The 22,695-nt window shown below is 41.8% G+C and overlaps 1 protein-coding gene across 7 annotated transcripts in view; it reads right to left on the bottom strand.

The window, feature by feature from the left end:
* Positions 1–1,139: 1,139 nt before the first annotated feature.
* CTCF (CCCTC-binding factor) overlaps positions 1,140–22,695 on the bottom strand; it is a 63,782-nt gene continuing 42,226 nt past the window's right edge. For 4 of the 7 annotated variants that reach the window (XM_059044842.2, XM_067018388.1, XM_067018389.1 and 1 more), the window contains 10 exons: positions 21,085–21,874; positions 20,577–20,747; positions 17,710–17,843; positions 14,218–14,338; positions 13,479–13,628; positions 9,354–9,514; positions 8,637–8,819; positions 7,495–7,630; positions 4,218–4,379; positions 1,140–2,629 (listed from right to left, as the gene is read on the bottom strand). In XM_059044842.2, the coding sequence (XP_058900825.1) occupies positions 2,445–2,629; positions 4,218–4,379; positions 7,495–7,630; positions 8,637–8,819; positions 9,354–9,514; positions 13,479–13,628; positions 14,218–14,338; positions 17,710–17,843; positions 20,577–20,747; positions 21,085–21,865 (2,184 nt within the window). In that variant the 5' untranslated portion in view covers positions 21,866–21,874 and the 3' untranslated portion in view covers positions 1,140–2,444. The remainder of the gene's footprint in view (positions 2,630–4,217; positions 4,380–7,494; positions 7,631–8,636; positions 8,820–9,353; positions 9,515–13,478; positions 13,629–14,217; positions 14,339–17,709; positions 17,844–20,576; positions 20,748–21,084; positions 21,875–22,695) is intronic. The other 3 variants (XM_059044843.2, XM_067018390.1, XM_067018391.1) reach the window with 1 other exon arrangement.

The raw sequence follows: 22,695 nt of genomic DNA, 5'->3' as shown, positions 1-22,695 counted from the left end.
GAACAGACACCAGTCTGTGGTAGTGGTTGCCAAGTAGGAGGGGGGATGGGGGAGGGATGGAGTAGGAGGTTGAGGTTAGCTGATGTAAGCTTCTATGTATAGAATGGATAAACAACAAGGTCCTACTGTATAACACAACTATATTTAATATCCTATGACAGGGGTCTTCCTTGGCGGTGCAGTGGATAAGACTCTGTGCTCCCAATGCAGGGGGCCCAGGTTTGGTCCCTGGTCTGGGAACTAGATCCCACATGCATGCTGCAACAAAGAGTTCACATGCCACAACTAAGGAGCCTGCCTGCCACAACTACAAACCTGGTGCGACCATATAAATAAAAATTTTTAAAAAATCCTATGATAAACCATAATGGAAAGTAGTATTAGATAAAAAAGAATGTACATATAACTTAATCAACATCACTGTACAGCAGTAATTAACACACTGTAAATACTTCAATAAAAAAAAATTTTTTTAAACCAAACAACCAAAAAACCTATAATTAGTGGCCAAAGCTTTCACCTAAAAGGGGCTTGCCAAAGGAATCTACCCAGAAATGGCCAACAGCAGCAAGACGGTATTTCACTAATGCATAAACTTCCTAACATACTCCCTTTCCATCCTGCTTCCTAGGTGCTAACAAGCAGCTGTGCTATCTAGGACTCTCTCCCCACAGCCTGGTGGCGGCACATCTGTCTCCCTTTCAAATGAACTTCTCTAGGGCAGACTGAGCCCAGCTTCTCTCTGTTCCCCTGCACTTGGCAGAGCTCGATGTATTCTGATCCCAGCTCTCCTTGAGCTGAGATCTTGAGGCCAAAGAGTCCCATCAGCCCCTTCTCCTCTAAGCTCTGTGGCCCACATGCTCTACCACAGGCAACCGGCTCTTCAGTTGGATCCTGGGGCTGGCAGCTGTATACACTCACCTCTCTACTCACATACGACTTTTGGGGCATTGGAACTTGCAGCAGGATGCACTCAATATCCATCACCTGCCAAGATCACCTCTCATTTGCTAGAGAGGAAGTGGTCATCCTGGAAACATAGCTTCCATCTGAAAGACAAGGAGGCCTGCACTGCCTGAGGCTACGCACATAGACCCCTCTGGGCCCCTCGTTAGGCAGGAATCACACAAGTCGGAGTGTTTGGAGCACTTGTTAATCCGTTATGATTTATTAGCTGTACAGCAGTAGATCCTCCTCCCCAGCTTTCAACCCCATTACATATTTTATTACAGGTCTCATGTTGGCGTCCTAAAATAATGAAAAATATCACACAGTACAGCTAAGTACAAAATGCATCAACCTAGAGTCTGATAGCTAACTGATGGCTCTCTTAAAAGCAATACACAGAAGAAAAAAGTGTTTGAAATCAGCAAGACTGAGGCTCTCTAAAAAACACATTTTAAACATGTGACAGTTCATGTGCAAGAATCATTTTTAGTTGGTTTTGCTTCACATTATTATTTTTTGAAGATTCAAAGTTTAAATTACTGACCTAGTGAAATTTTCTGGCCCAGCTTTTAAGAGCTGCTGTGACCCACTCATAATCACCCTTCTGCTTTAACAGAGGAGTTATAAAACACAAAATTCAGCTACAAACAAAGCAAAGAAAATGTAGATGGGAAATCATAACAAAGTTAATTGTACAAGGTTCAAATGCTGGCTCCATGGGCTGGAAAATCATGATCTTCCACGTGGGTGTCCGTCACTAGCGGGCAGCAGTCTTGGTGCCATTCTGCTACATGATTGTGATCCAATTCCTTGTCAACATTTACATACTACAGTCTGTGGAAACTTAATTAGCAAGTAATTAAAATGCTGGGTTTTCTTACACTGCACTTCTTTTCAACCTCTTAATTAATGGAAAAGATTAAAATGTAAAAAAAGTTATTTACAAGCTTGACCATACCAGAAACTTTGCCAAGAAAGAGGCAAAGTCTTCAGGACAGAAACCAATTGTAGCATGCCATACTACTGGTGTGCAACTGACTCCAAGCAAAGAGAGTCAGGGCAAAGCAAAAGCAAAAACCAGTTTAAAAGTCTAAGTCCTTCCCAAGTCTGCATTTACAATTAAAAACTCTCCTGGGAAGAAGACCATAGAACTCTGGGAAACCCAGTGGTGGTTTCTGGAGTGGTTTACCATAGCAAGAGAGAGGGTTCAATGTCTCTGTTTCCATCTAAGAAAACCAGTTAGGCGTCAACACTGTCCTCAGCACTTCACAGTAAACCCTCAGGGACTCAGAACATTCCATGATTTGCTAACATCAAACAGCAAGTTCTAGTTAAATCACATTTTTCTAACATCATCCTTGAAGTTTTAGTTCTCAGTATGTTTGGTAAAATGATGCTTTTCCCAAAGCCAAAAGAAGAAAGAAGGGAGAAAAATTAAGATGCGGGCCGTTTAAACACAGCCCAGAGCAGTCCTGGCAACGAGCGAGGCCCCGCCATCACCGGTCCATCATGCTGAGGATCATCTCGGGCGTGAGGTCTCCGTTGGGGGCGTCTGTGGCGGCCGGTTGGGGCTCCTCTTCCTCCCCCTCCGCGGGCTCTGCGTCTGGCTCTTTTTTGACTTCAACTATAATGTTCTCAATTGCACCTGTATTCTGGTCTTCAACCTGAATAATGGCTGTTGCTGGCAAAGAAGAGCATGAACAAAACAAATGCTCCATTAAAGCCCCCAAGGATTGCAAGGGTCTTTTCAGACTCAATACTAAATGAATGTTAGCAACACAGGAAAGCCTTAGATTCCATACAGAGAAAGTCAATCAAAAAGACCTAATAGGGGCTTCCCTGGTGGCGCAGTGGTTGAGAATCTGCCTGCTGATGCAGGGGACGCGGGTTTGTGCCCTGGTCCAGGAAGATCCCACATGCTGCGGAGTGGCTGGGCCCATGAGCCATGGCTGCTAAGCCTGTGCGTCCGGAGCCTGTGCTCCGCAACGGGAGAGGCCACAACAGTGAGAGGCCCGCGTACCGAAAAAAAAAAAAAAAAAAAAAAGACCTAATAACCTAAAATGCAGCCATACACAAAGCCCCACTACTCTAGATACTATCAAAGAACAAAATGTTGACACTCCTCTTCATATGACTCCCAAATTTTATATTAAAAAACTTAGTTTTCCTTTATGTCATAAATTTGGGCTTCATAATAGTGTGTGTGAGACAGGCAAAAAATGCAGATGGTGCGGGACTAGGAATACTTCAGAGTGTGGGATGTAGGTCCGTTTTAGAGATGACCCACCTATAGCAAAGAACCTGACATTTTTGAGTCTGAAGTTCTCCCAACACCCAGGGCCCTTCTGCCAGTTCACTCACTTGTGGCCTGTGTGTGTGTGTGAGGGGGGGGTTGGGGGGGGTACGCGGGCCTCTCACTGTGGCCTCTCCCATTGCGGAGCACAGGCTCTGGACGCGCAGGCTCAGCGGCCATGGCTCACGGGCCCAGCCACTCCGCGGCATGTGGGATCTTCCCAGACCGGGGCGCAAACCTGTGTGCCCTGCATCAGCAGGTGGATTCTCAACCACTGCGCCACCAGGGAAGCCCCAGTTCCCAGGATCTTTAAGAGCCAACCACCCCTCTGCAATAAGACATCTGGACACAGGGCTCAGGGAGCATATTAAAAAAATAGATGAAACCCTGTATTTGTTAAAGAAAGAAAAAAACCTGCCAGCTTTTAGGAAATTCATGAATAGAACAGAGAGCTGAGACCCCACAGAGCCTGCTGTCACAAGGGCCACGTCCAGTACAGGACTGCTACGTGGTGTGACGTGGAGGGTGAACACCTCCTCTGTGTCCTCTCATAAATCAGGAGGCCAGCAATAGAATCCACAGGCCTGGATTTCTTAGGAGGGACAGTGTCAGCTCAGAAATTGCTTTTTCCCTCTATCTTTTAAAATTTGGCTGTTTTACATTCATTACCACATCAATTTTGCCAGCTGACTATGACTCTGGTTGTTTTGTAAAACCCTCCCACATTAACAGTACCCACCTTGCAGAACATTAAGTACCGTTCTACTCTGGACTTTCTCTTACTGAAACCTAACAGGCCTCTAGAGATGTTCCTCAGTAAAAACCAAAAAAATCGCTTCCTGAGAGTTTGTTCCCAGTGTGACCTTAATTTGTTCTCATGGCTCAGTTCCCATCGACCCAAAGAATAAGGACCTGTCTGGCTTCCCCACGTGTTAGGAGAGGACGCCAGCCTGCTGTGCTGAGACAGTCAACTTACGCTGGGTCTGTTTGGGCTGGTTGGTTCTGCCAGGGGGGCGTCCTCTCCGCTTCTTGGCAGGTGGTGGGGCTGGGGTCACAGGCTGGGGCTCTGGCTCGGGTTCAATCTCCACGGCAGGCTCCTCCTCATCCTCATTGTCATCCAGGTCTGGCTCAGCATTTTCTTCTCATGAAATTGGGAAGAAGAGGGAGTAGGGCGAGGAGAAGAGTGGTGGAAGAAAAAATAACACACAAATAATCACATATTCTATGAAGTCTAGTTACGTATTTATTTTCATCGTTAAAAGCCTATTTAAAAAATGCTTTCACTGGAATTTTTGTTTTCAGTGTTAACAGAGTAAACTGGTATTGATGCAATATAAGCAAATCAACCCAAATATTATTATTCATATTTTATGTGGACTGGATATTACTTTTTTCTATCAGCTTTAGATATCAGAATATTGAGTTTGAATTCTTAGAGGCAACTCCACAGTATGCCAGTTATATTAAAAAAACCCACAAACGGTGTTCTAAGTTGAAAATGAAACAAATGTTCCCTTTACCTACCACACAAGGATAAATAAAGCAGGACACTAAGCCTGAGATGGACTCCTGAAGAGTGGTGAAGGTGTGCATGCATGTCTGTGTGTATGAAGTTCTTGAAGCACCGTGAGGTCCTATTTACTAGGAAAAGCATAAAGCCAAGTTTTGGGATTTAATTTAATTCCCAGCTGTTCCAGACCCAACAGGTCATTCTTAACTCCCTTACCTTCTCCCAAATGCCATTATCACATAAAAGGAGAGGGAACTGCTATAGAAAGAATACTGACAAGGAGCCTGATAATATGGTTTTGAGTCTCAGATCTCCTAAGTGTGTGACCTGGGACCATGACCGCACTGAACCTCAGTTTCCTTGTGTAATCTCTAAAGCACTCCCAAGGATCACAAGGATTGAGATAATGCCTGTAATCGTGCTCTGTAACTTACATTCTACTACATAATCACAGTTCATTTTTACACTGTACATCACAGTTTAAAAATTCTCCATTATTCCATTTAGGCTTCATTAAATAAGAGACATTACCCTCATTTTATAGGAATAGAGAAAAGCTAAATGATTTTTAAGGCACAACTAACCACAGTTTGCGGCTGTTCTGCTGCCCACACCTACAGGCAACCGAAGAGTTCTTGCTACCTCTCCCCCATTGCCAAGGCACAAAATGTACCCCGTCTGCCTTCCTCCAAGAAATGCAGGATACAAGCACATTCTCTTTCTCTAGCACCAAACGTTTAAATTGAGAAGTCTGTGAGTAAATGCCTGATCTTCAGGACAAAATGCCTTATTTGCCAAGTAACTGAAATCCTAAGTGAAAATGTGGGGAACGTACTGGTACGTGGCAGAGTGTCAAGGATGACACGCTTTCCTGCTGAACTTATTCAAGCCCCCTATTGCCTAAGTTGGCCCAATGCCTAGAAAATTAAACAAATTCAGTCAGAATTGGGGGAAAAAGCACACAAAGAAGGTTAATAGGGTCAAAGGCTTATTGGCTGGGAGAGATTTTGGCAAAAAGCCTTGAAAATAGCAGTAGACTCTGCTGGTCAATTTCTGCTGATGGCCAACAGGCAGAACTTCTGGGAGGGAACAAATACGACTGTGTGGCCTTCACCAGCCCAGAAATTCTGGGATAAAGAGACACTAGGTATGAGGTCCAAAACCAAACACTGTGCTGTACAAACCAGCAGTGCAGAAGACAAAGGGAGGAACTGTAGAAATCTATTAGGAACCGTCAATAAACTCTGCAGGTGAAAGATGCTTCTGGTAAAGTACAATTAGATACTAGAGCTCGTCTTGTTGGGAGATGAACCACAGAAATGAACAGGGAAGAACCATGAGAACAAAGGGCATGGGACAATGTCTGTGGCAGTAGGAGGCTCTGCAACAAAGAGCAACTAAAGGTATCCTGAAGCAAAAGGTTATCTGTGGATCTCTGCTGGTACTTGAGGCCCTCTGACATTCCTTGGCACCTCCCAACAGTCCACTCAATTTCTTAGCCAAACAAAGGGATCCCACAGAATTCTCAGTAGAGAGTGATGTGCTTTTATAAAAATTAAGCAAAGTGACATTTTAAAAGAGGCATTCACTTAAAACCGAGAGAATGAAGATACTGCTTAAAATAATTTTCTACTAAAAAAGGCAGCAAAGAATAAACTACTCTTATGCTTAGATGAATATTCTCCCAGAAATAAAGTTCTGAATAGAAAAGTGAAGTCTTTATTAAGATTAAAAAAACAAAAGGGACTTTGTTATAGATTTAAGTATTAAAAATCTAGTACTTTCATGAACAAATTTTAAAATAAAAACCAATAAAATAACTAAGTTCTTTAATACGTTTTCAGAAACTTCACTTCCTTCCCCGCTATTTCTACTGACAAGCAATGCAGAAGACAAAATGAGAACTCCTTAGAAATACATCAGGCATCATCTGTAAGTGCATTCTCCAAAACAAAACCCCTCTACATCCTTTTCCCAAAAAACCTTAAGTCACAGATGTGACTTCTTAACTGGCTGCCAGTTGCCCAAGTATGCACATTATAAAACCTAACATTATGGAATAAGTTTGTATAATCAAACGTGATTCCTACATTACCAACACCTTTGTTTGCCACCCCTTTCATGAGTCTAGCACCACAACGCATATACTTTCTGTCTGGATTTCATGACTAACACCCCAAAGAACATCAATGGTAGGAAAATAGGCAAAGTGTTAAATTATAAATGGAGAGATTAAGGTAGGAAGAGAAAGGCTGACCTTCATGGATTTGATCAACACATCTCAAGGCTAGGCTGACACAGGCAGTCAAACCAGAAGTTGGTCAGGATGCTTAAGCAACCTTCTTCATGTCCATTAGATTCACTGCTCAAATCTAGACCAGCTTCCTAAATGTAAAAGCTATGAACATAGAAAAGAAACTCTGCTGGCCTTAGAATATCACTAATCTGAGTAAATTGAGTAAAGATATTAATTTTGCTTCGGCTTTAACTGAACATAACATATAATATCTTATCAAGCAATGGAATGCCATGAGAAAAAAAAAGAAAAAAAAAAAGAAAATTTGCTCCAGGAATAAACTAACTGCTGTTGTAAATATATACACACATCAAGAAGATTAGAGGTTTAAAGGAAGTATGAGAGACTGGCCTATCTCTGTATCCCAGCATGTCCATATGTAAATACACTGGAAACTCTGCACCAAAACCTGCCATGTACAACTAACTCAAGAAACAAGTTACTTACCACTGTCAGAGGAGTCCTCCTTTTTAGAGCGCATCTTTCTTTTCCTTCCACGTTTACTCTTCTTCGTTTCTCCTCCATTTTCCCCTTCTACACCATCTGGACCAGCACAATTATCAGCATGTCTTGCCATGGTATTCTAACAAAAGGAACAGAACCCTCTTTCACATTACTAAAAAAGGTAAGATTAAAATTGGAAGTTCTCTTTTAGTTTAATAAAAAAAACAACCAGGGGGCGGCGGAGGGGGGAATCCTATTAAGTCTCAATGTTCTAGTATCTGCTAAATGTGTCCTGAACAAACTCTCCCCATTCAGAGGAAATGGTCTCCACCTGGAGGGGGCGGGGAGAGAGACAAGGGTGGGCAAGAGAGGACAGTTGCTCAGAAGATGAGGTTGGGTCCTCTGAGCAGGGGAGAATCAGACCAACCTCCCTGTCCTGTGCAGACCTGACAAACATGGCCCTAAGTGAAGATCCAGGACAGAACTGTTAAAAAAAAAAAGTACTGAGTTCCCAGGACTTCCTTGGTGGTCCAGTGGCTAAGATTCCACATTCCCAATACAGAGGGCCTGGGTTCTATCCCTGGTCAGGGAACTAGATCCCACATGCCACAACTAAGAGTTCACATGATACACCTAAAGAGCCCACATGCTGCACCAAAGATCCTGCAGGCCACTACTAAGACGCGGTGCGGCCAAATAAATAAAAATATACTGAGTCGGGGCTTCCCTGGTGGCGCAGTGGTTGAGAATCCGCCTGCCGATGCAGGAGACACGGGTTCGTGCCCTGGTCCGGGAAGATCCCACATGCCGCGGAGCAACTAAGCCCGTGAGCCATGGCCGCTAGGCCTGCGCGTCCGGAGCCTGTGCTCCGCAACGGGAGAGGCCACAACAGTGAGAGGCCCGCATACCGCAAAAAAAAAAAAAAAAAAAAAAAAAAAAAAAAAAAAATATACTGAGTTCCCCATCAGTAGAAGGGTTCACACATGGACAGAAAACCTCGAGGTGGGGATGACTGACCCTTTTCCAAATGACAGTGCATCTCTATATTTATAACCTCAGTGGAAAAAACTGCCCTGCTTTGCAGTGGAAGCTCAAGAACGTGGTATCAAGAACTGTAAGACAGGAAGTAAAGTTCTGACTCTTACCCGGCGTGTAAATGTTTTCCCACACTTAGAACAGACAAAGGCCGCGGGGACGAAGTTGGGGTCATGATAGCGTTTGAAGTGCATGTCAAGGAGCTGTTTCTGGCGGAAGGTCTTGTCGCAATGGCTGCAGGCATAAGGCTTCTCCCCCGTGTGGGTACGCTTATGCATGATCATGTGCCTCTCCTGAAAGAAAGTGGGGTGGGGGAAGGTCTCAGAGCCTGTCCTAGAGCTGCTACTCCAGCCACGATCTGTGTGCGTGTCGCTGACAAGACCTTTCTCTCCCAAGGGTCTAGGCTCAAAACTGCTTATTGAGAGGATAAAGTTAACCATACTGGGGTACAAAACTGCTTCCCAAAATCCTAGCACAGATACGATCACTCCTGCTGGGCTGCTTCTGTAGATCACTCCCAAGCATCAGGCCCCAGGACCAGATTCTTCCCTTCTCTCAAGTCCTGGACTTTCTTCCCATGGTTTTGAGAAAAGCTAGCAGTCTGCCTGGAGTGGGTGGAGGGTGGGGGAAGATGTGACTGAATAAAACTGTCAGTTGGAATCAGACATGATACAATCAAGAAGCAGGACCTTTGGTGACAATCTCATAAACCACAGTTTGAAAATATTATCCTTAAAAATAGTCACCATACAAGGTATATAAAAACCCTCTGATAAAACCTAACACTAATGGGACATCAACCTTTTTCTACCTATGAAGGGCTCTACCTGTCTGCAAGCGTAATCACACTGATCACACTTAAAGCGCTTCTCGTTCTTGTGTGACTTCTGGTGCTGGATGAGGGCATAGCGCTCATGAAACACAGCATCGCAGTATCGGCATTTCTTGCCCTGCTCAATGTAGGAATGCTGCTTTCGCAAGTGGACACCTGAAAGCAAAATACAAAGCGCAGTCCAACTTGTGAAAACACAAACAAGCATTTCAAAGAGTTAAGAATACATTTCTTTCTGCTTCTTAAAATAATTACTCTGGCTGCTATACAGAAAATGAATAAAAAGAGTAACAGACGTGGGGAGACTAGTTGAGATGTTGAAACTGGATAGGTTAAAGAAGGTGGTGGTTTGGATAAAGGAAATGGCAGTGGGTACGGAGGGAAGGAGAAGAACTGATGAGAGACCTAAGAAGTTGAATTAACAGGATTGAGTGACTGGCCAGAGAGTGAGGAAGAGAAAGGTGGGTATCAGGAATGACCTCCAGGTTTCTGGCTTGGAAAACTGAGCAGATGGTGGGGCCATTTACTGAGACAAGGAATAGTGGAACAGGGCTGAAGCCCAAGCTGTGTTTATCTCTGGGGCGAGGGGGTAAAGGGGTTTTAGACCTTCAGTTTTGGACATATTGAAGTTGAAATGCCAATGATATCAAGTAGGGATAGGGATGGCAAGGAATAGATGGTCACATAAACTTCAATCAAAGGATAGATTTGGAGTAGGATTTGAGTGAGACCAAGAGAACAGATGAAATCACTAAGGCAAAGAAAGAAAAAGAGTATGGGTCATGCCTTAAGAAACCTAACAGTTAAGGCCAGTGAGAGGAAAAAGGATTAAAACAAGAGAAGGTTGAGAAGGAACAGAGAAATCAGAAGAAAACCAACAGGATGTAGTGCCATGAAAGCCAAAGGAAGACAGTGTTTTAAGGAGGAGGGTGCAGCCCCCTATGAAGAATGATGCTAAGAGATCAAGGCAGATGGGGAGTTGAACGTTCCCTTCATTCTGCAATGTGGGGTCATTGGTGATCTTAGTCAGAGTCACTTTATAGAGTGATGGGTATAAGCCAGATGGGAAGGAAACTAGAAGCTGAGGAAGAGAGGACTGTGAGGGATATAACTCTTTATGAGCATTGGCTAGGAAGGAAATAAGAGTTAAACCTAGAAGGGAAAGACTTTCTTTTAAAAAAAAGACAAGAGAGATGTAAGCACATTTAGAGTTGAGGCGAAAGATTAAGGAGTGAGAACATGAAAATGAAGGTAAAGATGTGATACCTGACCACGTAAAGGCTGCCAAGAACACAGGTGAGTGGGATTAGGGCAAAGGGACAGGCCACAGACAAGAAGAGTGACACAAATTCTCTAGCAGCAGATGGGGAAAGAGGATGAATGCAGGTAGGTTTACACATCTGATAACAGGAAATGTGAAGTTTCAACCTGTTGCCTTTATTTTTTTGTGAAGTAGGAAAAGAGGTTACATACTGAGACCACGGAGGCAAAGAGAAAAGGGAAGGAAGATTAGAGGCTTAAAGGAAGTTAACAATGATTTATCCTACTCTGTCATGGAACCTCCCACATCACAGGCACCCAAACATTTGTGGAATGAATAAATGAATGGACAAACTCACTGAAGAGAATGGGAGCACAACTGATGAGGACAAACAGCTGGATTACTCAGGAGCCCAGCTGCCTTTGGGGTCATGAATTCATGGTGCTACCAATCTGCTCAATCAAGGCGATATCACATCAAACTTAAAGAGGGCCAACTCTGGGGAACGGAAATAAGGTAGGGGAAAGGGATGGCTCACTTTTAACTCTCTACACATGTTCATTATATGAAGGCCTTTTATACACACGTATATTATTCCAAATAATTTTTAGGCCTCAACTTTCCCCTTCTGGTCCTCAGAGACTTAATAGTTAAAGACTTTCTTTCACACATTCTTATTAAATACTTACAATAATGATTCTGTAAGGTAGGAATTATTCTTATACATCAGTTTAAAAAAAAAAAGACTTAGAGCAGTTAAGTATTTCAAAGTGAATCTTGACTCTGGTAGGTCTGTCAAGATTCTCCATGCTTTCCTGTGTCCCAAAGTGATGAATCTTAATTATTGCATATTAGTGTGAAATCAGACCTGCTTTGGGAACACAAACTTGTTTGGGAATAGTTTTGGGAGATAACTATTATTTGACAGCTCCTAGGCAATTAAGTGCCTCATAAAGAGCTCGTTATGCTGGGTCTAAGAGGTATCATGCAAGTATAAAACACTCAAGGTTTTTATTCGCATCATGAAAATGAATAACTTAAAAAAAATTGAATAATTCAAACAGTGGCCTAACAGCTCACACACTGCCATGAGATATTACTGGTTTAGATTTTAGTTTCTATACAGTGAGAACAGTAAAACTCTTTCATTTACCTGAGGACAGTACCTCTTAAGTTTTTCTAACAAAGTCCTTTCAAGAGCAGAGTAGGATGAACACATGACCCACTGAATCTTATGTGGAGCCCAAAGTCCTCTACTTCAAGCTCACAGTTTCATCTTAAAAACATTAGTTAGTCTACAGTTTTTTCAATATAGTCATATCAACGTAAAAATGTTTTAAGACACCAGCTCAATTGTATAACTTTACTCAAAACCTTCTGAGTATAACCAATGCTGCAGTAAGACAGGCCAAGTTTATGCTGTGGCTCAGTATGCTCCTGATATGACCTGGGTACTTATGTACGCCCCTGTGTGAGAAACAGCTCTAGAGCGTTCGAGAGGACTCAAGTCCAGCTTTGCCACTCATAAGCTGTGTTGTGTAGCTTTGGTCAAGACACCTGTTCATCATCTATAAAGCTAGAATATACCTTGATGACTTCATATGGTAGTTGTGAAGATCAAATGAGTAAAAAAGTAAAAAAAAAGACAACCTGGAAAGTACAATTTATCTAAGTTTATATTATTATTATTATTCAGGGAGCAATGCATTTTGGATAAACAAACTGGGGCAATATTTTTATCTCTTTTAAATAATAAAAATAAAGGGATAAATCCAGGTCACCTTATCTTTAAGAATATGGGTCATAGTATGGGACTTCCCTGGTGGTGCAGTGGTTAAGAATCTGCATGCATGCCAATGCAGGGGACATGGTTCAAGCCCTGGTCCGGGAAGATCCCACATACTGCAGAGCAACTAAGCCCGTGAGCAACAACTACTGAGCCTGCACTCTAGAGCCCACAAGCCACAACTACTGAAGCCCGCAGGCCTAGAGCCTGTGCTCCGCAACGAGAGGCCACTACAATTAGGAGCCCACACACTGCAACAAAGAGTAGCCCCTGCTCACTGCAACTAGAAAAAGCTTGCGCGCAGCAACGAAGACGCAACGCAGCCATAAATAAATGAATAAATAGATAAATAAATAAATTTATTTTAAAAAGAATATGGGTCATACTAAAATTTCTACCACCAAACTCTGCCTCTATATAAACTCTAGCTTAGGGCTTCCCTGGTGGCGCAGTGGTTGAGAGTCCGCCTGCCGATGCAGGGGACACGGGTTCCTGCCCCCGTCTGGGAAGATCCCACATGCCGCGGAGCGGCTGGGCCCGTGAGCCATGGCTGCTGCGCCTGCGCGTCTGGAGCCTGTTCTCCGCAATGGGAGAGGCCACAACAGTGAGAGGCCCAGAGGCCCGCAGGCCCGCGTACCGCAAAAAAAACTAAAACAAAAACAAAACAACTCTAGCTTAATTAAGCACAGAAATATAGCTATCACCAAACCAATAAAACAGTCCCATTACCTAGAGGAAGTACAAATACTGTGAAAAAAACCTGAAGTGAACTGACCTTAGTTCGAATCATACTATGTCACTTCCCTAAATTTGGGGGCTTTAATTATACTGTTTTCTCTCATTACAGCTGCCATTAATTTATAGATGAGCTATAGTCAGGAAAGAATCTTATAGCCTAGCTTCAGTAAGAGAAAGAAGACAGAAGAAAGTATCACTAGCACCTAAGCAATGACTTTTATTAAACAGCAGGCCATTCACATTCACAAAACTTACATGAAGTAATCTGTGATTTCCATTATTTTCACAAATTTGTCAAAATATATTTTTCATTTGCCACTAGTTAATTTACTTACCCAAATCACTTTTTCGGGCTATGACAGTGTCACAGTGGGGACAGTGAAATTTGGCCACATTTTCTGTGTGCTTCTGTAAAATGTGCATCTTCATGGTACCACTTTGGGTAAACCGTGCATGACAAATATAACATTCATAAGGTTTTTCCCCTTAAAAGGAAATACAAAATGAACTTAGATGAAATAACTGAATACTATCATTTAACTGGAGGGTAATCCAGGTGGCAGATGTGCTAATCCACAGAGAATCTACAGTTCTTAATTTAGGAAGGATGAGGCTCAGGCCCACTGCCTGGCTCACGCCTATCTTCAGAGATGGAAAAGAAGTCCCAAACTATGGCCGCCACCACCTCTGCTTTGCCCAGCTCTGCCACAGAGTCCTTCACATTTTAGTAAGAGTGGTTCCTACAGCAGTACTTACCTTTGGGGGAAGCAGACGGGATGACAGGAGGACCTGCAAGATTTTCTTTTTAGGAAAAGAGAGTACTTTGGAAAACTGACGAGTTGGGTTACTTATGTAACCTACCCAGACTTCTTCTAACAGTAAAAACTTTCCATTCTCCAATGTATATTCAGAACAATGAATTCCAAAGATATGCCAGAGAAGCATTTGTCAATTATATACTACTCTCATGCCAGCTTCCATTCGGGTAACTAATAGGGTCATGTGTTGGTTCAAAGGGTCCCACGGGATCCACTAAAAAGCGGTTCATTAATACGAGGAGGGGAGAAGTCCTACCTGAATGGGTTCTCATGTGCCTTTTCAGCTTGTATGTGTCCCTGCTGGCATAACTGCATAAGCTGCACTGGAAAGGACGCTCTCCAGTGTGAGAGCGAATGTGACGTTTTAATTTGCTGACCTGAAACACAAAAGCAACCGAACCTCTTAAACTTTTGTTAACATACATTGTGACATGAATACTGTGGGTCAGGCACAAAAGCCTTATTTTTTGGACACTGCAGTTCATAATACAGAAGAAGTCTAAAAGACAGTATTTCTTCCTCCTCATTATTTGTAACTGTTGCCTCTCAAATCCCTACCATAATCCAAGGGAAGAGGGTAAAATGGCTAGGGGCATAGATGAGTCAAGATGGGCTATTATTAACTGTTAGGCTGGGTGATAGGTACATGGGGGTGTATTATACTAGTCTATCTACTTCTATATATGTTTGAAATTTTCCATAATAGTTTTAAAATAATCCATGCTTATTTATGGATCAATTTTCTAACAAATTTTGAATCCAAGTTAGTAAATGCATTTTAATTCCCTTAAGTCTCTCTTCCTATATCATCAGCACTTCCCTGACAGGCCAGGCGCCTCTCACCTTCCTCACTATGGACTTATGCTTTTCTTCTTTCATTAAGTACCTTCCCAACAAAACAGTGACTTTCAAACTTGACTCTTAAGAAGTGTTCTGAACACTAATGTTTCCTTTGAAAATTTTAGAAAGTGTTCCAATTTTTAAATTAAAATCTCCCTGTACTTCTAAGTGCTATATAGTAAAATTCCACACTGTAAGGCTAAAGAATGGTCCCAACAGCATTACTGAATAATTCTCTTTCCAAAACTTGCCTATTTAACATATATTAAATTCCTATATATACAAGGATCTATTCTTTTTCAACAAACTATTTGTTTATTCCTGCTCCAGTATCACACTGCCTTCATTTACCATATAGTTTTCAAACAGCCAATAGCACAAGGCCCTCATTCTTTTTTCTGTTTTTAAAATTTATTTATTCATTTATTTATGGCTGCGTTGGGTCTTCATTCCTGCATGCAGGCTTTCTCTAGTTGTGGCAAGTGGGGGCTACTCTTCGTTGCGGTGTGCAGGCTTCTCATTGTGGTGGCTTCTCTTGTGGAGCACGGGTTCTAGGTGCGCAGGCTTCAGTAGTTGTGGCACGTGGGCTCAGTAGTTGTGGCTCACAGGCTCTAGAGCACAGGCTCAGTAGTTGTGGCACATAGGCTTAGTTACTCAACGGCATGTGGGATTTCCTCAGACCAGGGCTCAAACCCGTGTCCCCTGCATTGGCAGGTGGATTCTTAACCACTGAGCCACCGGGAAAGCCCAAGCTCCTCATTCGTTTTTCAAAATTTTCTTAGTCATTCATACTTACTCTTCCAGTTGACATTTAGAATCAACCTGAAATGTGTATTTATTTATGTCCTTTGGAAAATTTTGAGACGTTTTCTTCTTACAGGTAGGTATCACATATTTTTTGCTGTTCAGTTTATCCCTAGGTCATTTTATTGCTGTTAGAGTTTGAACCTGTTTCCTACTATTGATACTGTATAAATAAGTCACTGATTCTTGTGTATTTATCTTGGATCTGACCAACCAAATGAACTCTTACTGCTTTGGGTTTTTCAGCCAATACTCTTGAATTTTCTATGTAAGCAAATATGTCTGCAAGACATGACAGTTTTGTCTTTCCATTTATAATTCATTTATTATTTTATACTATTAGCTAGGGTTTCCAATACAATGTTGAAATGGTAACAGTAGGAATGGAAATCTTGTTCCAAAGTTTAATGGGAATACTTCCAGTGTTTCAGAGTTAATTAGGCTGGGTTTACTATAGGTTTCCAGTATATACTCCTTATAATGTATATATATATATATTTTTGGCTGCATTGGGTCTTCGTTGCTGCGCAGTCTTTCTCTAGTTGCGGCGAGAGGGGGCTGCTCTTTGTTGCAGTGTGTGGGCTTAGTTGCTCCACGGCATGTGGGGTCTCCCTGGACCAGGGCTGAACCAGTGTTCCCTGCATTGGCAGGCAGATTCTTAACCATTGCGCCACCAGGGAAGTCCCTAAAGATATTTTTTTCTACTCTTGACTTGCTAGAACTCTAAACAGTAATAAGTATTAAATTTTATGATTTTTCAGTAACCTATAGAAATGATATGGTTTTTCTTTAATCTCTCAGTGTAGTACACACCAATAATATCCTAATGTTGAATTATTCTTGCATTTTAAATACATTCTATTTAGTAATCACTTATTTTTAAATCTATTACCAAATTTGGTTTGTTAATTCACTTAGAATTTTGGCTTTTCTGTGAGAAACAGAGTTTTCTTTTTGGAAGTATCCTCTATCCAGTGTTTTGGTAACAGGGTAGCCTCAAATAATAAAGGTGATATATATATATATATATATATATATATATATATATATATATATATATATAAGCAAGCAAGCTAGCTAGCTGCTGGGCCTTAGCTGCAGCACGTAGGATCTTAGTTGCGGCACACAGGACCTTCATTGTGGCATGCAGAATCTTTTAGTTGCAGCACGTGGGATCTTTTAGTTGAGGCATGTGGGATCTAGTTCCCTCACCAGGGATGGAGCCCGGGCCCCCTGCATTGGGAGTGTAGAATCTTAGCCACTGGAGCACTAGGAAAGTCCCTAAAATCTTCAATTCTGAAGTGCTCTTGGTATAGTTACTCATTTCTCTGAAGTTTGGTAGAACTTGCCTGTAATAATATGTGGATCAGTGCTCTTTTCTTTAAGATGATTTTTTAAAAATTAATTAATTATATTTTGGCTGCGTTGGGTCTTTGTTGCTGCGCGTGGGCTTTCTCTAATTGTGGCGAGCGGGCGCTGCTCTTCGTTGTAGTGCGCGGGCTTCTCATTGTGGTGGCTTCTCTTATTGCGGAGCACAAGCTCTACGTGTGCGGGCTTCAGTAGTTGCAGCACGTGGGCCCTGGAATGCGCAGGCTTCAATAGTTGTGGCGTGTGGGCTCTAGAGCACAGGCTCAGTAGTTGTGGCGCATGGACGTAGTTGCTCCGAGGCATGTGGGGCTGTGGTGGGGTCTTCCTGAACCAGGGCTCAAACCCCTGTCCCCTGCATTGGCAGGCAGGTTCTTAACCACTGTGCCACCAGGGAAGTTCCTACTGCTCCTTTTTGTTTTTTTTTTTGGTTGCGGGTCTTAGTTGCAGCATGCACGTGGGATCTAGTTCCCTGACCAGGAATTGAACCTGGGCCCCCTGCACTGGGAGCGCTGAGCCTTATCCACCGCGCCACCAGGGAAGTCCTGTTAGTGCTCTTTTTTTAATGGGAAAAGCTTTCACACTCATCACAGTTTTTTTTTTTTGGTGGTGGGGAGGGGGAGTGGGAGTGTAGTAATCTAGCAAGCTTTTCTATCTTGTATTAAGTCAGTATGAGGACAGTTCATACTGGAATCATGATCTTCTTCAGAGAGGAACCAACAAGGAGCTGAATACTCACTTCTACACTGGCATAATCACACATGGAACACTTAAATGGCTTCTCATGGGTGTGTTTGTAACGACGATGCCGCACCAATTCTCCACTAGTCACAAAGGCCATGTCGCAGTCTGGGCACTTGTGAGGACGAGTACCTAGAGAAAGGAGGGTATAACAGAAAGACAAGATCAAGGGCACAGTTAATTACAGAGTTCAATGTGTGACACAACTGCTACATGAGGTCGGACCTTGGTCATCTCATCAACCCTCCCTGAGAGTAGCTCCAAAAGCTATGGGTGAGCCCAGCTGACTTTACAACACTAACCCCAAAATATTAGAAACACATGCCAAACATTTAGTTTCTCTTAATTATCCATCCGAGTATGTTGCTTTTGAATACAAAATATTTTTTATCCCTATTTTGTGAATATTCTGGTCACTATGGATTAAAGGTTAACAGAAATACCATTCTGTTTCAACCCTTCTAAAAAATATACAATATCTTTAAACCTCAATTTTTATCAAGTACAGGACACAGAATTAATAGTTATTTGGCTGAAGATCCTTTTGCACACCAAACCTTACTGTTATTATGATTATACATATAGGGTCATTGGGCTGTCCATATTGACCCACTTTTTCTTTAAAAAATAATACAAATATAATAACATGTTTTCTATATAAATTTGGTTTGATAAGGTATTCTAGAGATTTATCAAAGGCTTTATAAAGTAGTATTGCCTTTTATGTTATGTGATTTAAACATCATTTTCAAATATCAATATCTGATATTCTGTGATCTGAAAGTCAAATCATGGAATATTTAAATATTTTTATGAACTAATAATATACCCTCTATATTTCTTGTTTTGTTTGTTCTTTCACTGAGATAATCTTACTGTTTTTAATATGTCTTCCCATAGTAGCCCCATAACATAACATTACTTTAGTAGATCTTCTCTAGCCACTTTATATTCTGAACACTGCACTGAAAATATCATGCCCAGGTAATAATGATAATAAGGAGATAAAGCTGACAGTAGAACACAGTGCTACCTTCATAGGTTATTATATAGAAACTAGGGTCTATCTGTAATTTTGGGCTGTGGGTAAGGGGTGAACAGCAAGGTAATCTCAAACACCAAAATCAAAGGAAGGCTACCTTTGAGAATGGAATTAAGAAAGAGTCACAATGTAATTAATGGGTCCAGCCATCTGCAGAAATGATTTTCCCAGAGACTGAGAAAACACTGGAGAGGGAAATGTGATTGGATATGATAGTAACTAGAAAATTCCAAAGAATGTTCATTTGCTCAATTTGCTTCTTTACTACCACTGAGGATTAAGAGTGAAGGATAGAGTTCTTATCTATGAAAAATGTATAGTCTGGTGGTACAAACAGGTAAGTAAAACAACAACTAACAAGAGAAGGAAAGCAACATCCATTTCTATTAGGACGAGGTAAGTTGAAAACAAAGAATTTCCAATGTTTACCTAGTATTATCTAGGGGAGAGAAAGAGGCCTGCCTCTGGTAGACATAAGCATGGCAATTAGGAAAGAAGTGGACGCTGCTGTGGGACAGAAGTTTTCATCGGGTTGACCCACATGACTGCCTATGTCCCTCTGCTCAAGGTCCATGGCTCACCAAGTCACCCTTCAATTGCTACAGCATCCTGACATAGGCAAGGGCGCCCCCTAGAATGCAATACGACTGCATCTAGAAAATTAAAAGGCATACTCCTTGGCATAAACTGCTTTTCTGATGTGAATCTGACTCTTGAGGATTTGGTTAGTATGAATTAGTCCTGCCAAATCATTCCTGAATAACCAGACAGACTGAATTTCTTATTTTCAAAGCTGAAGACTAGACCATGACATGCAGCGCCCACATCAAGGCACTCCCGTTCTGGCAAGTCCTATAATGGGGCCAGCTGCTTTCATCTAGTCATATGCCCTTTCCCTAGGGTTTCAAACTACCAAATAAAACATATTATTATCAAGTGTCTGGGTAGAAACTAGGTAGTTGGTGAAAAGTGACCAAGTCACATCAGCAAATGTACTAATGCACAGCATACTGCTCATTGGCCAATCCCTACTTGATCACATTCATCAGACAACCAGCACATCAAATAAAAAACAAGAATCATCATATAAAATGAGGTGGAGAATCTGGATAGAGGAAAGCTATTCTGCATGAAGAACTAGGTGAAAGAAGTTTCTATTAGCACTTACAGCTAAATGCCAACACCAAAAGTATAATGAGCCCAGAAGAGAGACTAAAGAGAGATTTAGCCCATAGTCTCTCCTCTTTAGTGATCCCAGAACCTGACCACAGCCAACATGAAGCTAATATTAGAGTATTAAGTATGTGTGGACCATGAATGAATAAATGTTTGAATTGCTGGAATGGTGCCTTAAATTTTCCATTCTGGGATTATGAATTATCTTCTTTGAGGTAAAACAACCAGAAACCATAGTTTTTACAAAGGTAGGATTTCATTTCTATTTCTAATGTTCTTCTTCATAGTGCCTGGCAATTACTGCCTGGGAATTTAGGTGGGGTTAGTTTTTGTCATTGTTGTTAAAACCTTAGCAACACAGTGGTGATACCTTTGGGAAATATTATAGGTTAACTACCACAGAAAATCTTTTTCTGAATCACCATCCTTATAAAATTTAGATTATTTTCCACTAAACTTTCTTTATATTTGCCTGTAACTAAGTCTGTCTGCTTATAATAAATCAAGATCACAAAGAGGGTACCGTAAGAAAGAACAAAAACATCTTCCCACTCTTATTCCCACTGGAATCAGCTTAGATGATATTTAAAACCCAAGTTTAAACCTTTGCTATGCTGTAGCCCGCAACATTCTTAACCAGCACCCACCTGTGTGTGTGTTAAGGTGATTCCTCAGAAGGGTGACTGTCCTGAATGCCCTGCCACAGAGATGGCACTTGTGTGGTCTCTCATCAGTGTGACTTTTCATGTGCCGATCCAAATTTGAACGCCGTGGACATGTGTAACTGCAAAGCTCACACTGGAATGTCTTCTTTACACCTATGTGCAAAATAAAACACTTACTTGTTGCAGGGTTTCAAAGTGTTAAGATTAATCCTAATCTTAAACTTCCACAAATATATTTCATTAGTCTTTTATAACTAAAGCCAACTAAGTCACATTGAATTATAATTATCTCATGCCACTAATAAATTTACTTCTTTCTCTTCAGGACTTAAAAAGTTCTCAATCTGGAAAAACTTCTTTTAGACTGGCACCCACATCACAATCTTTAAAATAAATCCATTTAATGTAAAATACCCTGCGCATAGGCACTGTGTTAGGTGCTTTATCCCAAAAAGGTTTTATGAGAGTATAATGGATAAACTCATTTTACCTTTCTTTTTAATTTTTGTTGGTTTTGGAGGCTTCATGTTACCAACCACTTTCTCTGCGTTAACCTCTGACAGCAGACCCTCCTGCTGCTCTTCCTCAAAATCGTACACAGACACATCCACATCTTTGCCCTCCTCTGTGTAACGCAGTTTGCTCTTTTTGGTTTTCTTTGTTTTTTTGGCTGGTGGTTGATAGTCTGGGTCTTTTTGCCAACTAGGATCTTCCTGAGGCGGAAGTTCCCCTTGCTCTAGCGTCTCCACCTCTCCATTGGCCCCCACTTTTACCACTTGAAACCCTTCAGGCAAAGGTAAGGTGTGACATATCATGGGTTCACTTTCTGCAAGGCCCTCTTTAGACACTTCATTCTCATAAGCCCCCTGAAGTTCTTCTACTGAAGTGGTAGCAACAGGTACAGTCACGGGAACGGGTACTTGCACAAGCTGAAGCTCTCCTATGTTTATAGGCTGTTCCTCCATATTTACAACCTGCAAGGTTATAATCTGGGTATCGTCTACAGCAGCCTCTGCTTCTGGAGCAACTGCACCCTCCATTACTTCAGTCTTCATCTGAAGAAGGGTAGGATCCAGCTGTTCCATCATTACCATCTGTACACTGCTATTGACATCCTGGACCACCTCACCCCCGTCAGTCTGGTTCTGGGGTAGGTGGCAAGTGTCCTCTTCTTGGCCCCCTTCCCGGCGTCTCTGGTAAGTCTTTCTCTCCTTTCCTTTAATGAAAGTTTCAGACTCTTCCACAATGGCTTCAACCGCCTCACCTTCCATTTCCCCTTCCTTTATTAAGGGAGAACATAGATTATTATATAAAATAAAATTTGCCTAATTGAAAACATATACATTTTAAACAAAAAAGACCCCTGATGAATGAATTAGGCACCAGTGGTTGTTAATATTACAAAAAGACACAACAGATATTTACCTCCTGATGGAAGAATGGAATACCACCTATGAAGCAGTCTTGTCAAACAAAACAAAAAAATCTGAAACGAATCAAGCCTCTAGATCCAACGACCAATTAACAGGAAACTGGTGACAGATGATATTAAATTACACTACAGGGATGAAATTCATGAAATTCAGACTGAAGGCAACTGCAGGAATAACTACCCAGTTTCTTCTGCAAATAAATCACCAGGAGAAAAAAAAATGGGAAAGGTAGAGGGAGAACCTACAAATCAGTGGTTCTCAACCTGGGGTGACTATGCCTCCAAGAGACATCTGGCAAGGCCTGGACACGTTTCTGGTTGTCACTACTGTGGCAGGTGTGCTACCAGTATCTAGTAGATGCTCTGGCAGAGGCCAGAGATGTTACTAAACATCCTGCTATGCACAGGTCAGTCCTCCACAACAAAGAATTATTGGTCCCCAAATGTCAATAGTGCAGAGGTTGAGAAACTCTGATATAGACAAAAGAGGCCTAAGAGATACAGCAATCACAGTGTATGGATCTTGTTTGGATTCTGATTCAAACCAACAAATGGTTTTTAAAAATGCCACAAGGACTTCTCTGGTGCACCTGCCAATGCAGGGGACACAGGTTTGATCCCTGGTCCGGGAAGATCCCACATGCCGCAGAGCAACTAAGCCCATGCACC

This window comes from Kogia breviceps, chromosome 18, assembly GCF_026419965.1.
Source record: "Kogia breviceps isolate mKogBre1 chromosome 18, mKogBre1 haplotype 1, whole genome shotgun sequence".
Lineage (NCBI taxonomy): Eukaryota > Metazoa > Chordata > Mammalia > Artiodactyla > Physeteridae > Kogia > Kogia breviceps.
This window is presented reverse-complemented; position numbering and strand designations above follow the sequence as displayed.